This window comes from Anabrus simplex, chromosome 9 (assembly GCF_040414725.1).
Source record: "Anabrus simplex isolate iqAnaSimp1 chromosome 9, ASM4041472v1, whole genome shotgun sequence".
Lineage (NCBI taxonomy): Eukaryota > Metazoa > Arthropoda > Insecta > Orthoptera > Tettigoniidae > Anabrus > Anabrus simplex.
The window spans coordinates 125,203,471-125,222,525 of record NC_090273.1 but is presented as its reverse complement, the minus strand read 5'-3'; the positions used below and the strand labels follow the sequence as shown (position 1 = coordinate 125,222,525).

The 19,055-nt window shown below is 37.3% G+C and overlaps 1 protein-coding gene across 1 annotated transcript in view; it reads left to right on the top strand.

Moving 5' to 3' along the window:
• Cka (Connector of kinase to AP-1) overlaps window positions 1-19,055 on the top strand; it is a 256,304-nt gene that overhangs the window by 118,711 nt on the left and 118,538 nt on the right. Inside the window, exons 7-8 of the mRNA XM_067153572.2 lie at window positions 2,001-2,149; window positions 12,182-12,357. Coding sequence (XP_067009673.2) covers window positions 2,001-2,149; window positions 12,182-12,357 — 325 coding nt within the window. The remainder of the gene's footprint in view (window positions 1-2,000; window positions 2,150-12,181; window positions 12,358-19,055) is intronic.

The following is a 19,055-nucleotide window of genomic DNA, read 5'->3' as shown; positions in this document are numbered from 1 at the left end:
ATGTCCCTCACAGGAACAAAACGTGTACTGTAGATGATTTTGTAACTACCTTCTTTTCTGAATATTAATTTGTATTGAAAAGGTGGACTCCTTCTCTTGGACTTAACATACTATGCCAGCCTGGACTGAATAATACCTGCACCTCAACTTTTCGCTGTCAAATTTGGAAATAAATATATTGGAATTACAAGTTATTCATGTTGCATATTTTGTGTTTATGCCATATAATGAAACTATATAAACACTCTCAACACGTTTCAAAAGGAACCTTGCCTTTCTTTTCTAAATGATAAATTTCAAGTTATTTTTTATTTTACTATATCTTTTCTGTAACTAGCTGATTTATGGAAATGTGAATATTTCTCTAAATCTTGTCAGTTTGTAGATGTATTGTCAGATCAGAATACTTTTATAATGCTCACTAGCTACTGTTTAATTGCCATTTTCTACAGTCTGTGTTGAAAACCTTTATTGATATAGCACTACACTGAAGGAAATGGTTCTAATGTACATCTTGTCAAGGTCGTGGTATAGGAGTTACAGATCTATTTGGCTATATTTCCTGACATCCTTAATTTATAGGAAGATTTGAGATAAGAAAATACAGCAGTTTAATAAAAATACATCAGACTGGGAAAGAAAAAATGGAAAAGAAGGATTTCTTTATTTGACAAGGACGTCAAGTAGAAGACTGGGAAAAGAAATCAACTGTACATTTTCAGCAGTGTGAAAGGAACAAGCACTAATGGAAATTATAATTTTGAATACAGACAATTTTGGGTCTTTTTATTTGTTTCTCCTTGTTCTCATTCACTGAGTCATGAAATTAGTTATTTATTCCTCAGTAACATCAGTTTCTTAGTAATGATAGAAATTAACAAGGAATAATACAAACTTCACTTTTTCAAACATTTATAATTTTTAAAAATTTGCATTGTTCAACCTGGCTGTCTCTCTCAAAATTTTGGAGTGAATGACTTTCTGATTCCGAGTTCCAGGTTTGATTCCGCTCAGTCCATTTGTATGTATGCTCGTATTGTAGATTTATCGGCACGTAAAAGAATTCCTGAGGACTAAATTTTGGCACCTTGATGTCTACGAAAACCATAAAAGTAGTAACATAATGGAATGTAAAACCAATAACGTTAAAAACCAATAATGTTGTTGTTTCAGAACACATCAGAGCTCTCAAACATTACACATACTATGAAATATACAGGCATGGAAATGCTCCAGAATAGCCGTAAAAGACAAACGTCTGAATAACCACATTGTAAAAAAATGGGCCTTTTCTAACCATAGTGTTCCCTTTTGCCTGCAAGACCTAGTGTTTACAGCGCACTTTGTGTTCTGGTGTTGGCTAGAACAAATGTGTTACTTTCGTTAATCTGTCTCATTCTTGTCTTTGACAATAATAAATCGACTGAGGTATTTGTGATGGTAGTAATGTCGGTCCCTGTTATGATTGGTGTAAAAGTGCTGCTCATTGGGTTGGTTTGTGTGTGCATTTCAGTGGGCTTGGCAGATTGATATGTAATGACAATTTCTGGCTTGGTAAAGAAACCAATGGGAAACTATCTCACTAGTCATTTCTCTAGAGTATCTCTATGACTGCTGATGGGGAGTTGTTGCGAGGATCCAACCTGCCCGTGGGCTGAGTACTCGACATACACATACAACCATAATGTTGATAATAAGTACAAAACATCAGATGTTCCTGTCAGTTGCTGAGAACAAATGATACATAATGGTTTAAAGCACTTCAGACAAAGGATTTTATTTTTTGTGATAAACCACAATGAAGTCCTTCTCTGTTAATTATTCATTCCCTGTACATGGTATGTGCATTTTTCAGTTATTTCCTCTTTGCAAAGAATATGAATGCTTTTTCAAAACTTTTAATTTTTGTATTGTAGTTTCCACTGAAAATATGTGAATTTTGTTTCTCATTTTGTGAACAATGATATTTGTGTAACAATCTAAGTTAAATCGTGTTGCAGGAGGTACAGGACTTGCATTCCAGTCAGGTGCAGGCCACCGCAGGCAGCTAGGGACAGGTCTAGGAGATGAGGAGGTGTTGGATTCTACACTTGGTTTGGGAGAGCTTGCACAACTAACTGTTAATAACGAGTCTGAATCCGCTTACGATGTAAGTGTTTATTTCTATGAATATCCTTAATTTATCCATCATTTTGTTCTGAAGGTTAATGTGGCTGACATTTTAATAGTTTATCTTGTTTTTCACAATTTCTAAATTTTATATTGCCTGGGCGTTAAGATGTAGGGACCTTCCACATTAGCAAATTACCGAATATTCTTGCTGGTCTTCTTTCCTCTCCCACTTCATTGTAACCCTCAACTATTTCAGTTTCAGGAGGCTTACATTCTGCAAGTTTCACATCAGTTACATCAGTTACCTTTTTAATGGGCGCACTGCTAACATAACCTAGATATGTGCTAGGTACATAATATGAACACACATTTGAGTCATTGGTTGTTTCGAATTAAAATATAAATACTGTGAAACTTTTTATTTAAATGTTAAATATTATTGTCAGCATAATTACATTAGAGTTTAAGTGTTTTACTTGAATATCACATACCGTTGTGCGTGAGCGGTTCTTGAATCAGTGTGGAATCATATGCGAGCACTCGGCTCGATTCTGTATGAAGTCACAAACCCGCACAGCACTCCATAGCAACGGAGTGGCAAGCCCGATTATACGCGATATGAACGAGCAGTAGTACACTAGAAGTTCAAAATTTTCTGTTAATACTTGAATTTAATAACAATTATAACAAATTCCATGCAATACAAATGGAAGAAATACACTGTATAATATTGGCCAGGTTCGTTGGAGACATTGTAAGAACGAGATAGTGATTGTGATATATTAGTAGCGTTCTAAAACACAAAATTCTAACTACATTCTCTCAATATACAAATGCATTTATGAAACAATTGGAGAGGATTGTCCATTGCAGCAGCATTATTAAAGCCCCCCATACACTATACAACCTGGTACGTCAGTTCTTCCAACTTGGTTGGCTGGCAGACCAGGTTGGACAACGGTTCGATAGTGTGTGGTGGCGAGCGAACCGCACCGCACCGGGTTGGACGGACCTCAGGTTTTCCACTCCGGCCGTAAACACGCGCCAACCTGGGAGCAACAAATGTGTGTGTGCGCATCAAACTGGTTTGAGCCGGACCTGAGGTGCGCAGCAGACAATCGAGTGACTGACTCACTTCAGTTGTTGATTTCACAGTGGACGTTTCAGTTTCAGTGGTCTGTGTTAACATTAATTCGTTGTTTTTTTTAACACTACATTATGCACGAGGAAGTGAATGAAGAAACGCCACCAGATAATATTGTGTCAAAACAATCGAAGAAAATGAAGGCTGGAGATGCAGATAAGACGATGGTGTTTAAAGTTATGAACCCTGCGTTTTTGAGAGATTTTATAGAAACCTAAAGAAACGCTCCCTGTTTATGGCATATATCGTCAAAGGAGTACCATAACAAGCAAAAGAGGGATTTGGCTTATGCAAGAGCTACTAGAATTCACAAAAAATACAATTCCTGAGGCCACTTTGGGTTTTGTAAAGAAAAGAATAGAAAACATTCAGAGCTGCTTCAGAAGAGAACTTGCCAAAGTACAATCTTATTACCAATAATTTTACCAAGTGATTGAGCCGATATTATTGCAGAAAATTTTAAGTCTTCGAAACTCCTTCCAGTTGCCAAGAAACGCAATGTGGCAGTAAGCCTATCATCCACTGGTATAGCTTCTCTTAATATTGTATCTTTTTTTTTTAGATCAAAGGTGTCACTAGTTCAATTAGGTACTTATATTCATCTTCTGTCATTCGTAAATAATTCTTGAAGTCATACGGGTTGTTTTCTCTTAGTTCTAATATTAAGTTCATGTGTGAGTATTCATTCCTTTTTTGTAGCCAACTTTTAACCCAGCACTTTCGAGGGTTTTTTTTTTTTTTGAACAAATACTCCAGCTTCATCCAACAGTAATATTGCGGTAGCCAAACGTTTCTTCACGTCCATTACTTCAATTCACAAACTAATAGCAATCAATACAATTTATTACTCACAAATTAAAACAGACAAAGTGATAACGTGTATGTAACTCTACAAAGGTTGGTTCGATACTGGTACGACAGTGTGTGGGAATGCGACACACCAGACTTTTGTTGAACAAACATCTGACGTAGGAGGTTGGGGCCTTGAGCGGCAAACCATGTTCGATAATGTATGGAGATTCGCTGCCCGAACATTTGTGTGCCCCAACTTCGAGCAAACCTTGTTCGGCCTGGTTCGTCGGACAGAGTTGGATAGTGTAGGGGGGGCTTTAAGTCATGCATCCCAATGTGATGCTTGGTACTGGCATCCTCCCAGTCAACTTGATGAAGTCATTAACAGTGTTATACTACTAATAATAATGTTGTCTTTACGTCCCACTAAGTACTTTGGACGGTTTTCGGTGATGGCTAGGTGCTGGAATTGTGTCCTGCAGGAGTTCTTTTACGTGCCAGTAAATCTGCCGAGGCTGATGTATTTGAACACCTTCAAATACTACCAGACTGAGTTAGGATCGAACCTGCCAAATTGGGGTCAGAAGGCCAGCTTCTCAACTGTTAGCCACTCAGCCGGGCAACAATATCACTAGCAGCTACAGAGAAATTACTGACATTCAGTCCTTCCGTACTTAATTTCATGAGAGTTGTTACTGGTACAGCTCAGTGGCTGCCTGTTTTAGCAAACATTGCTCCTCCAGATCTGAGGAGAAAAGGAGCAAAAGTACAGTTGCTCAAGAAGATCTTTGCATACAGGAACTCACTTTTGTTCAATGCCTTACGAGATCCACCTGTGATGAGGTTAAAATCCAGGAATCCACTCTGGACTGATCTACACTCCTATGAAAAATTCAGTGTAACAGCAGAATGGAGACAGCGATGGGAACAATGTCCACCCACCAACGCCTTTCTGATTAAAGACCCAGGTTTCGATCTTCCTCGACATGAGTGGTCAAAACTCAACCGTTTCAGTACAGGCCACGGCAGGTGCCGATATAGGATGAAAAGGTGGGGATATTGTGAAAGTGCTGCGTCTGGGTGTGGTGCTGAGAAGCAGACATTGCTTCATGTTGTTGAGCTGTCCACTGTCAGCATTTACGGACGGTTTACGGACTCTGCATAAATTGACACCAAGTGCAGTGGACTGGTTGTCGAAGCTGGACATTCCAATTTAATTACCTCTATATTTTAATTTGTATGTTAATTGTATATTTTTACAGATTACGCTTGTAAATGCCATACGATAATAATAATAATAATAATAATAATAATAATAATAATAATGATGAGATTATCGTAAATTAAGATTTAACCAAGTTTGAGGTTGTGTTCATTATTTTATTCTTGATTTGAAATGTATGTACTTTGCACATATTGAACCGTATCGTCTTCAAGTTAAGCGCTATTTTAAACACACTTCCGTCGTTATGGCGCGATTTCTTTCCCGCTAGTTTCATTGTTACATGTAATTTTACAACGGTCAGAGATACCGATGTGTATTCCCATGGACTGGATTCCGGAGCGGTGTCTATTTCTAGGCATAGGACTCGACTCGAGACTGACTTCCTCGACTCCACTCCATCACTAGCTCATCACAACATTTTACCAAATATTTGGCATTACCAAGTACTTGAATATAATATTTGGCATGAAGCATTTGCTACGGCAGCCATTTTGAAGGAAAATATCGATCTACAATTGAATATGAAACACAGGAATCAATAGAGTATGTATTAGTGTTCACTGTCACCGACTTGGTTGTTTTCGAAGCAAATCTGTTTGTTTGGTGTTCTTTTATTTTCTTTAGTTTCTTTAACATTTACTGCTGCTAACATTTAAATTAAGTTGATTTATAGTTCCGATTTTAGTACATTTTAACTATTGTTAATGTAAGTGTTTTCCACTTGTGCGTTACTTTCTAATTCATCACGAATATTGGTATTATCTTCAATTTCTGGTGGGAATGATCTAAATTGAAATGCCTGTTTCATTTCTTCGTGTTCTTGACGCCAAATTTTGTATTCTCAAGATGAGCAGGAAATCTAGTCAAACATCTACTCTTCTAAGTTTCTTTAAAAAAGAACCTAGCAAAAAACAATAAATCAGCACCAGATGAGATTTCTGAAAAAGACATTGCTGAGGCCGGCTCATCTGGTGAAGTGGAAAGTGTTCAAAATGAAAAACCACTAGTGGAACACTCTTCTAAACACTGTTTATCGGGCATCAGCAATGACTGGTTTAAGCAATTTACGTGGTTAGTTTTGAAAGAAAATGGTGTATTATATTCCACATGTGTAAAATGTTCATTGAAGAAACAGACAAAGAAGGAAGTGACTTGAGTGACTATACCGTGTGCAAGACATCGAAAGTTGGGTTTAATTGACCATGAACAAAGCAAGTTTCATACTGATTCTTGATCAAACTGAAGTGAAAGATGTGCATTCGAAGAACCAGGATTTAGGCAAATAGAAAAATCAGTTTCTATTTTAAACAATTTACAGAGATATGCTTTTCTCGAAGTTCTAAGATCAATGTATTGGCTGGCAAAAAATGAACTACATTATACGAAAAATTGCTCACACTGCGAGGCTATGGGTTGTACATACTTAAAGCATCTTAATATTGGTGATAATGCTAATTATACTTGACCGAGCTCTATAGCTGCAGTCGCTTAAGTGCGGCCAGTATCCAGTATTTGGGAGATAGTATGTTCGAACCCCACTGTCGGCAGCCCCGAAAATGTTTTTCCGTGGTTTCCCATTTTCACACCGGGCAAATGCTGGGGCTGTACCTTCCACCTTAATTAAGGTCACGGCCGCTTTCTTCCCACTCCCAGCCCTTTCCTGTCCCATCGTCGCCATAAGACCTATCTGTGTTGGTGCAAAAAAAAAAGAAAAGAAAAGAAAATTATACTTGAGCAAGAATAATGCAGAAGTAACTTGATGTTATAGCTTCAGAAATTAGATGTGAAATATTAAAGAACATACATTCAGCAGATTATTTCAGTGTTCTGTGTGATGAAACTATAGATATTTCCATACTGAAGCAACTTACCATGCACATAAAATATGTCAAGCCACTTGAAAGAGAGGTTAATGTTAGTTTTATGTCAACTTGCAACATCACTGATGGTAAAGCTAAGACCATAACAAATAAACTAATTGAAACCCTTGAAAATATAGGGTTGAAAATTTGTAATTTTGTAGGTTTAGGATCTGACGGGGCAGCTGTCATGATTGGTAAGCAAAAAGGAGTTGCACACTGCTAAGAGAAAAAGCAAATGGACTCACGGTAAACTGTCACTACATAAACCATAGATTGGCACTTGCTTGTGCCCAGGCAGCAGCTGAAGTGCCTTACTTAGTGAAGTTTAGTGAAGTTTAATGATTTTTTACGACAACTCTCTTTCTTTTTTCAAAATTCCTCAGTCAGGATGGCTGGTTTAACTGAAATCCAGAATATCATGGACAGCCCTCAAATAAAACTAAAATTGACCAGTGATACTAGGTGGTTGTCTTATGACTGCTGTACAGTCTCTAAGAAGATCTATGATGAGTGTTGTTGCGGCACTTGAAAGAGGGGCCACTGAAAGGAGTGACATTACAGCTGAAGGCTTCAGCAAGTGCATGAAGACTTACAATTTCTTACCTGCAATTTTGATGCTTTTAGATATCTTACTTCTTCTGTGTACATTGTCTAGAGCTTGGCAAATACAAAATATTGACTTGACAGAAATAGAGCCAATCTTAGAAGCCACGAAACTCGGCGTCTTACAGTTGAAAGACACTTCAGGAAATCATTTTCAAAGTCTCAATCACCACTTCCACATCACTTATTCAGATGTCGATGTTGTGACCTTCAAGAAAATAATTTATGACATAGATTCTGTTATCCAACATCTAGAACACAGATTTCCAGATATGCCCATCATTTCCTGCTTTTCAAGAGTGTTTTAATGTAGAAAGTCAAGATCAGAATGAAGCTTCTGAGTAGCTTCTTGATTTGTACTCTAGAATGGAAAGCTCTCCAGTCATAAATTACAATGGCGCTAAATTGAATTGGTCTGTTGCACCAAAAATGTTCCATGGAGAGTCCCACATCAGGTTAAGGACTAAACAAATACAGTAGAAGTCCGCTATAGCGAGTACAGCATATAACAAGAATCCCGTTATAACAATAATTTTTGTCCGTCACTTCAAAATTCCTAAATAAAACTGTGTATTATCCTTTGGTTACAGCGAGAACCTTATCACTGACACATCCATTATTACGAGTGATTATGCACGCTCAATTTTTTCCGTTGCCGATATTTATGCACCCAGTCAGTATACTGCATGCGATCTATCATTTTCGGTACCGTATCGTTTTCTCGCTGTGCCCACCAGCGAGCTCTCTCATCGACATTCGAAGGCAATTTACATAAAATCAGCTTCATGGTCCGTATCACACTTAAACAGATTCACAACTAAGTATTTATTTAGTGTATCGACAAGGTGGAAAATAAAAAAATACTTAGTTGTGAATGTGAAGGCAAGGAAAATGAAACAGGAGCACACTTTGTCGTAATAAATGCGTAAATAACGTGTCCGATAACTGTTGTTAACTCGTAAGATAAACGCTGAATAAACGACCACTTAATTTTAATGCTAAATACCGCATTTAAGTAAGAATGAGATAGGCCTACACCTCAAGATATGGCAGAGTCCGTCATTGATTATGAGGTTAGTTTATATTTTCTCGCGTCTGGTAAATTACGGATAGGCTATTATCATGTCAATTTATAGTGAGAAGGTTATAATTACTCTACTGGTGCTTGAAGTATGTTTTCATCATACATACAGTACAGATAAGTTAGGATAGGTGACACTATATGAATAACAAAACTGAAACATTTGCCACAAAATTATATCAGTCATCTTCGGTATGGTATAGTTTTCGCGTTATGTGCATTTGCGAGCTTTCTCGCCAACATTTGAAGGCGATATCGGAGTCGATTAGTAATACCCGTCGACTGCTGTTCTGTAAAGAAAATTCGAAATGAAAGAGGATAACACCTTTTTCGTAATAAATGCATAAATAACTTGGCCGATAGCAGTTGTTAACTCGTTAAAAATAAAGGCTAATTTTAAGTTATAAGTAGGTTCCCACCTTCCAATACTTATCAATTTCTATGCAATAGTTTTATTAATTACATAATATAAACCAGCTTAATCTCTAGGACATGTTTCATTCCGATTATGGAACATCTTCAGCTAAAAGATTTGACAAAATGGCAAGACAATTAAAACACATTGATAGTTGTGATGATACAATAGCTAAAAGATTAGACAAAATGGCACGAAAATTAAAACACATATGATAGTTACGATGATAAAATAAAATGTTCATTCATGTTGGTTAAAAATTTCAACAAGTCAGTGTCCAAGTGACGAAGTAAAATCGGCGATAAGGTTCTTCTTTATGTTGGGGACGTGTATATTTGTTAATCTTGAAGATCAAATTAGAGATATTACAAGATTTTCTTAACGTATAGTTATAGGGGGAACTCTTGATAAAACAACCGTAGTTGAAGTTGAGTTGCGGTTGGACTATTAAAATGAGTCTGAAAAGTCTGAAGGAAGGAAAAGTAATTATTGTTAAGTGTAAATTCTAGGAGTAACATAAATTCTTCTATTTCATGGTTACTAAGTTTCCTGTGTGTCCTTAGGTTGTTCTTAATTATATTTAGAGTTTCTTTCGTGGGGATCGTGGAATACATATTAGTAACGTCGAATGAGTTCAAGGTGAAAGATGTTTTTAATTTAGTGTTCTTAATAATTTTACAAAATTCTATTGAATTACTGATTCTGTTCCTTTTGTGTTTTTGAAATGTGTTAGAGTTTTATTTTATTTTATACTGTACTACAGTATGTTTAAAAGGGCGAGATATATTCCGAGTGACTGTACTATTCGTGATATCTTTGAAAATAGTGAAGATGAGAGTTGTAGTGATTTCAGTTCGGAAAGTGGCGAATAATCTCCGTTATCAGTAAATATTCCAGGAACTAGCTTTTTTAGTAGGGTTCCAAGACACGTTCAATCGGTACGGAGTTCGAGTTCCAGTGAAAGCAGTAAAACTGAAACTGCGAATGACGGTAATCCAGCTGCTGTACAGGGTGAATGGGATGTGCGGGGTTGTAAGGGAGCATGATTTCCAACAAATTACAATGCTGGAATCCAGGCTGAACTTTTAGATAAGAAACAGCCCGAAGAAATATACAAATTTTTTATAGATGGGGGACTTCTTGATCTTATTGCACAGCAAACAAATCTGGATGCTCAGCAAACAATTACCTCGAATTCTTTGATGGCAAAAGTGAAAAAAAGAAGTCGTGAGAGAGACTGGGTACCCACTAACAAAAGTGAAATAAACTTTTTTTTTACGAATATTATTACTGCAGGGTATTGTTCAGAAGCCGAAATTAGTCCATTACTTTTCTCGTAACAAACTGTTAGCTACTCCTGTATTTTATGAAATCATGTCTGAGAAACGATTTTTCATTTTATGGAAATTTTTGCATTTTGCGAACAATGAAGCTTAGAATAGACAGATTCACCCCAAATTGTATAAAGTGAAGCCAGTTCTAGACGATCTATTATCAAAATTCAGAACCGCATACACTCCAGACGATAGCCTATCTATCGATGAGAGCCTGTTATTGTGGAAAGGTAGACTGGGATGGAAGGTATACATACCTGAGAAAAGGTTGCGCTTTGGTATGGAATCTTATAAGTTATGTGAAGCTAAATCTGGGTTTGTGTGGAACCTCCAATGGTATACGGGAAAGGAAACTGATCTGGTAAACAAAGTTTGTGGAATAGATATTTCTGAGTACACTAAGCCTTCCACTGGCCGAAGGTCTCCTGAATAAGGGTTATGTAATAGCTGTGGATAATTACTACAGTAGTCTGGAGCTATTTGACCTGCTCAATGACCTTCAGACAGATGCTGTAGGCACCATAAGACCGAACAGAAAAAATCTCCCAAAAGATGTAATGGGGAAAGAACTAAAAAAAGGGGGGAAATTGCGTTTGCTTATCGTAACAGACTCATTGCTCTCAAGTGGAGAGACAAGAGGGATGTGTGTATGCTAAGTAGCATACATGAGGCCGAAATGCACACCGTGAAAAACAGGAAAGGGGACACAGTAGAAAAGCCTGTCATGTGTATAGATTACAATGATTCAATGAGTGGGGTTGATTTATCTGATCAGTGTATGGTCCCGTACAGTACAGCCCGAAAGCGAATAAAGAAGTTCTACCAAAAGATTTTCAGGCACTTGTTGGACATAACAATGTTCAATTCCTTAGTTATATATCAGAAACACGGAAGAAAATTCACTCAAAATTTCCTATGCACATTATTCCAGAAGCTTTTTGACAAGTATGATAAATCAACCACCGCTGAAGCCCAGCCAGTCAGATCAGTGATGTCACTATCAAATGACCCTTCGGATCAATTTTCAGGAAGGCACTTCCCGGATTTCAATTCCCCCTCAAAGACGAAACCCATTGCAAGCAAGAGATGTGTTGTCTGTAATGCAAATTATAAAAGAAAAATCTGCGATGTAGCACTGTGCCCGGTTCCTTGCTTCAGAGTGTACCACACCGCTAAAATGTGAACTGAAAGGCACCAATTGTACGTGTATTGTGAATAGTGTTCATAATTGTGTAAATATGTGTGTGTTTTTTCTTTTTATCCTCATTTACTTCTGGATCTTCAGGACAAGTCTATGCACTCTGGGTGTCATGTGATCACCATGATGATCCCTTTTGTCATGTTTTGATGTCAGTGAAACCCCCGGATTCTTTTTTGATTTGGCTGGAAGTTTAAGACTGGCTACCTTTCTTGTCACAATGCATCATTCTTAATGAAAATCTCAACCCTAAATCGCCGGAATTTGAACTTAGGACAGCTTGGTTGAGAACCAAGTAGCTAGAGTGGCCCTGTGCCAGTGCATACACCAATAAAACCTTTGTCATTTATTTTAGGAATTTAATCTTGAACTCAACAAACAAGCTATTGAGAGATAATATTTCTCTGTATTTCAGATCGCCACCACAAAAGAGTCGTACCGAAAGACATGGAATGCCAAGTACACCCTGCGCAGCCATTTTGACGGTGTTCGAGCTTTGGCTTTTCATCCCATGGAACCAGTTCTCATAACAGCCAGTGAGGATCATACACTTAAATTGTGGAACCTACAGAAGACCGTACCTGCCAAGAAGTAAGTTGTAAAAATAATTGTTTTGTGTTACTGCTCGATATTTAGAATGCCTCTTTGCCTTCTTCTCCTTCGGCCTATAATTCTGTTCCAAGAAGTTTGCTTGGCATGCTTTGTTGGCCTGACAATGGTTAGACTCAGTTTTGAATGATTTAATTATAAAAGATATAAAACTAAATGAAGCCACAGAGCTAGTTACAAATTGAGGATTGTTGAGTTGCTTAATTAATTCCCAGAAGCTTGCAGGCAAAGCGCTGAAGGTCATAAAGTCAAGAATGGGTGTGTGTGTTTTTTCTTTTGTTGCTGTTTCGTATTGACACCAATAAATATATGTGTGTATATATATATATATATATATGTATATATATAAATAAAATAACATGTCCTGACTGACTGATTCATCATCACAGAGCGAAAATTACTGGACTTAAAGGAATTAAATTTTCGAGATCCATTTGGAGTTCCAGTGTAGGTGCTCACTAAGGGAAGATTTTTGGATATTCCATCGCTAAGGGGGTGAAAGGCGGGGTGGGGGGTTGAATTTTTTTTAAATGACCATATCGATATTTCAAACTTTAAAAAGTTTACCGACATAAAAATTGGTATTTGTAATCTCCATTAAAAATAAAGAAACATGCACATGGGGGGAATCAACTTGCAGGCTGGGAGGGGTGTTGAAATAGGAGTTAAATTCCTTTTATGAGGATACATACATCTCAAAAACAAAAGATGATATGGTCATGATAATTGTTATTTGGAAGTTCCTTTATAAATAAAATATTTTTTTTCAAGGTTCGATTAAATGGGAGCGTGAAAGGAGGTGAAAAAATTGAAATTTTATGGGGATACTTATATCTCAAACACTGAAGGTTACAGACGTGAAAATTGGTATTTGGAATCTCCTTAAAAATAAACACATATTCTTTTGTTTTTGGAAAATTACTTAGCAGGGGGTGGTTAAAGAATTGAAAAATTAGTTTTTTTGTTTTTGGAAAATCCACTTAGGTGGGGGTAAGGGAATGGCAGATAAAGGGGTTGAATTCTTTTTATGGGGGATACTTATATCTCAAAAACTGAAGATCTTACAAACATGGAAATAGGTATCTGGAATCTCTTAAAAATAAAGAAACTAGTTGTGTTTAATTTTTCAACGTGAGAGAAGACTGTTTGTCACATGTACAGTTCTATGTCGCATGGTTATCTTCACCCCAAAATGCAGTACCACAAACGTGGTTTACAAAGAGTTTCTGGGTTAAATGAAACTCAGTTTTTCAGTGAGTTGTTATACTTTAGGGATTTTCAGATAATGTCTTAGTACTGTACCAAGGGACGATTACTTTTAACAGATTATGAAATCCACACGAGCGAAGCCGCGGTAACAGCTAGTCATATAATAACATCGAAAGGAAATTATTCTGGTTCCACCTTATTCGGTACTATTCAAATTCTTAAAATCTTCATTACTATTAACATTCACAAATTGCACATATTTTTTGGTACATGTTTTGTCTTCAGTATGGGACATCTTCAGCCAATATGCAGTGACAAACTAATTGATACAAGATCGACAGAAATGTTTAGACATTGGACACTGTACAGAAAAATGTTGCACACCATTTTTTCATTACATTAAACGTCTACATAAAATAGTCCCATCAGACTAAACTGTCCCAGTAAAATATTGACAGGATAAAATAAAAATGTAAACCGTGTACTTTTTAATGAGTAGGTAATAGAAAGGAGCACTTTTTAATGAACTGTCCTTTAATAGGAATCATTTAACACTGATTTAAAATATTCAATTATTCAAATCCAAATTTGTACAAACATTGTCATATGGCATAGAATTCCTCTGGAAACATCTTACACTGACAGATTTAACCACCCTAGGAAAAGCAAATGCGAGATTTCTGAAAAGAATATTAGAATTATGAAAACAGCACCTTCTAGAATGAGATATGTACTGGCTAAGGATAGCTTTCTCCTGGATGATGATTTGAGACAGCCTACAACTGTCATCTACACCCCAAGCTACAGAACTACTCCAGAGAAGAATGGAATAGTGGGAAGATATCTGCCTGGACTTTTATACACCTTCTGACCCCAACTTGGCACGTTTGATCCTAACTCAGTCCGACGGTATTTAAAGATGCTTAAAGATGTCAGCGTAGTGTTGGTAGATTTACTTGTGTGTAAAAGAACTCCTGCGGAAATAAATTCTGGCACCTCGGCGTCTCCCAAAACCATTAAAAAAGGTAGGTATTGGGATGTAAAAACCAATAACATTAGTTTTATTCAACAGGCCCAAATGAGCCAATGTGCAGTGAAATCACAGGGCTTCCATCACAAACTCTGTGTGAAACAGGGTTACCATGAAGCTTGTGAACAGTGTGCTTGTAAACTGTGCAGTAAGAGCTGCAATTACTTCCCCATATGCTCGAAAGGAGAAAAGACTCTCTGAGTCAATACAGCAGAGAATAATTACTAAATTTCTGCAAATATTATGCACATTTATTTGTTAATTGATTTAAAACTTTCAAAATTCTAAATACATCCCCCATTGAGTAACTATGGGTCTATGTGAAAGTAAAAGATCGATTTTTTTTTTTTTTGAACAAATCAATTCTTGTTGTGGTTATCACAAACATTTTTTAGCTGTTTGAAATTAATTTTGCACCTCAAGATACAGGTATGTACCTGTTCATTTTCTCCTTTTTTCTTCAGCTTATCTCATATATTTCTGGGGTTGCTGCGGTGATTCAGGCTCATTTTGGTTTTGGCTGGGGGGAGTGTAAGGCCGGATGCCTTCCTGACACCACGTGATTTTAGACTTAAAAATCTCAATTCAGGATTCACCAGGATTCAAACGTCAGCCTTCCGAATGGGAAGCTAGCAGATAACACACTGAGCTAATCGTACCCCATCATGTTCCTGCTCATATGCTTTGTGTAAACTATGCGTTGTTCAAGTTACATGAATAATGTTTGGGAAGCTTACAGATATGTCTGCTGCCTTCATCATATATGGAGCAGTATCCATAATTAAGAGCAAAATATTTTCAAATTGATTCCATTCAGCTGTAACAACTGCAGACTGACATTGAATAAGGGAACAGTCCTTTCATAATTATTTTTACATGCTAATAGAAAACACAACTTCGAAAATATTTCCTTATTTTCTAACATACCTACCACAATGTTTTTCACTTCACTACCGCCAAAGTCTGGTGATTCGTCAATACTTAACCAATTTTTTAAATTTAATTTTCACATTCCAGTCTAATCTTTTCTAGTATTTCTTTGCAACCCGGGACATGAAATTCCGCTAAATTTAGCGATTTATTGCAGCAAATGAGAATGAACACTAGCCTCCACATTTTAAAATCTTTACCCACAACTTCTAAGACATGAATATTGGTTTTGTCTAGTATGCTGTCTGGTCCTCATCTTTCTCTTGTTTTATTAAATCTGTCAACGTTCATCTGCAACAGAGCAAAATAAGAAAATATGCAGATGTCACGTCAGGCTATAACAGCATGAAACAAAGGGATTCTTAAACTATTCCATTCATGTCTCGTTTCTATCGCGGTTGTAGAGTGTAGTTTTATGCTTTCGGCCTAGCATGACCTAGGACTAACTACAGAATTAAGTTTTAGGTAGGAAGGTAAAGATAGGTACTCACCAATGTTCGCTGGCGTAGATTGGGCCATGTTTTATCTGATATATGTAAAATCTTTCTCTGCATTAATTAAATCTATTGACACAGCATAATCATGCACTTCATTCCATGCTTTGCGACGGGTTTTCTTTGTTGTTGCGCTAAACTCTCCAAACAGATCCGTGTTCTTACAATTTTCGTAAAAGACTATAGTATTTCAGATGTTTTTCTTGCTTCTTGCCTGGTTTAGGTACCGTTCATATTAATATTCACTCACCAACAATAGGCTACACTCTAATTTACTTGGAATTGCTTGCTTCAACAATATTACTTTTACGCTGCCTTTGGATAACGTACAAAGTACATACACAATTGCGTTGCTTTGCTGTCATTTTACACATATTACGAGTGGTTCAGTTTAGCAGCAATTTTATGAGTTCTGGAACCAATTTTGGAACGCTACTGAAACAAGTTTCAGAACTTCTAAATTTAAATTAGAAGCTTCTAACTTCATGAAACAAAAAACTTATAAGCTATTATAATGAGCAAGTCTCTTATATGTTTTTAATATTAAGGAACCAGGCCCCAGCTCCTAAACTTATTTCTTTCTAGTACCCATTGCCTCAGGTACACCGATAAACCAGATCCTCCTTCACTGCAGTTGTCCATGGAGTTGTACATTTCCATGTCACAAGATGATCAAGAATTTTTCAAGATATTCTGGTGTTAGGTATTCGAGACAGATGCCGGGGAACATAAAATGTTTCCTCATAATAGGAGAAAGCTTTTAAGATTTAAAGTACATCTTTGCATTTGACCTGTGGCGATATTTGCCCTCAAAATTTTGACATGAGCCGAGGATCTTCCATAGGAATTTCTTCTCTACCTCACCATGCTGAGTGAGGGCCAAGCATTCAGCAGTTAGACATCCTTATATCAGTTATTTCAAAAGAAATCTGGAGACCTACAGCTCGGCCTCTAGTTGCGATGTTTCAACTGGAGGTAGGCTATGCTGAGGTCAACTATCATTAGGACTGCATCATTTGCAGAAGCAAGGCAATCAGTGTTCACCACATTGGATCCAGTGCTCAGCCTAATACCATTATTGGGTAGTCTGTTTCTCCACTGATAGAAGACCTTTTCAAAATAATATACAGTTGAAAAGAATGGGTGGGAGACCATCACCTTGACAAACTCCAGTCTTGATCTCTAAGAATCTAGAGATTTCCCCCTGAATTGCACTTGTGAGTAAGTGTTTTATCAGAGTTTGTTTGATGATGAAATGAGTCTTGTTGTCCACATCCATCTCTTGAGCATATCATGAAGACTGAATTGGTTGACTGAGTCATAGGCTTTCTTGAAATTGAGTCAGTACAAGTGAACGAGTGATTTAGTGTGAAGAGATCTGATTTTGATGATGTTATTTAGTGAAAAGTTCTGTTCGCTTCAGGAGCAGGTCTTTCGGAGACCGGCTTGATATTCACCAATCTGCGGATAAGCAACTGGTTCAATGCAACTTTGAAGCGCTTTTGACAAGGTTTTTATAGGTGACTGAATGAAGAGATATGCCTCTGTAGTTATTCATATCTGCTTTACTGCCTCTTTTATGAAGAATATGTATAACAACTGATTGCCACTCCGTAGGAATACAGTGAAACCTCATTAAGACATTTTCTGGCTGAGCATGTCGTACATTCAGAATTCCCAATTCCAATTATATTAAATTTAAATAAAAATACCTCACTTATTTCATCTCAATTCTTCGGTAATACCGCTTACTATAATCACATTTCTCCCAGAACTGAAAATGTTCCTTATCTTGTGTGTATGGAATGTGATTTCCAACACTGATAAGAGCCCTTGCCAAAGGAAGCAGGTTGGGGAATGTTGCACAATAATAGAAAGACCTTGAATTCCTGAACTTCACGGGGCAAATTGCACTTCTGGGAGCTAGCCGTTTGCCCCAGGAATCTTCAGTTTTGCTTTCTGGTTAGCAGTAAGGCTGCTGATAACCCAGTGAGATACAGTAGAAGTCTGCTAGAGCAAGTACAACATACGAGAACTCTACTACTACGTCAGTTTTTGTCGGTCCTTTCAAAATTCTATATTAAACTGTGTACTGTATTATCCTTTGGTTACAGCAAGAGCCCTATCACTGATGCATCTGTTATTAAGAGTGATTAACCCGTAGACTGGGGCTCGCTTCAGGTGACGCGGCCGGAGCGAGCCCGCTGGTTGGCGCGCGTCATGTGAACCGCGGAAAGTTTTTATTTTTTATCTCCGTTACGAAACAAGTGGTAGGTTTGAAACTTTCTCCGTATGTTCCGAGAGGTGCTGCTATCTGACAGAAATTTTTTCACCTTCGTGTATCTAAGCCATTCTCATCTGGGAATCCCCTTGTTATCTGCTACATAGCTGCGTAGCGCAAGAACAACCTATCTGGCGCTTGGCAAGAAGCTCAGTCAGTGTGCTGCTTGGAGCGTAGTATTGCGTGTGTCTGTGTGAAAATTTTCAGCTCTCATAAGTTGTTTTGTTGGTATATAAATTTATCTTGTGATTTATTGTTTTAATTCTACATGTAGCATTTCCTACTTGTTGTGAACATGTCCAAAAGAGTTATAGATCTTCCGAGTGGTGATATACGGGATATTCTCGAACTCAGTGAGGAAGGTAGTTGCAGCGATTCTAGTTTAGATAGTAATGGTGAAACTATCCCTCTATTAGATGCTCCAAGCACGAATGCTTCCGTCGGAGTAGATCTGCTGCCTAGATGCCGTGGACAGGTGTCGAGTTCAAGCTCCGATGAGAGTAGCGAGTCAGAAAGTGAGAGCGATTTGCCTCCTACTCCGCCTGGTGACTGGGATTGCAAGTAATCAGTTTCATTTTCCGTATCAAAATCTAATCACTGAGATTTACAATATTAAAATTCTTCCACCGTTTTGATACTTTCTTATTTGCCTTTTAGCAAATTTTTATTTGTCAACAGTACATGTTTCGTTCCTACTTACGAACATCCTCAGCTGTTATTAAAGTTTAGGTGAATT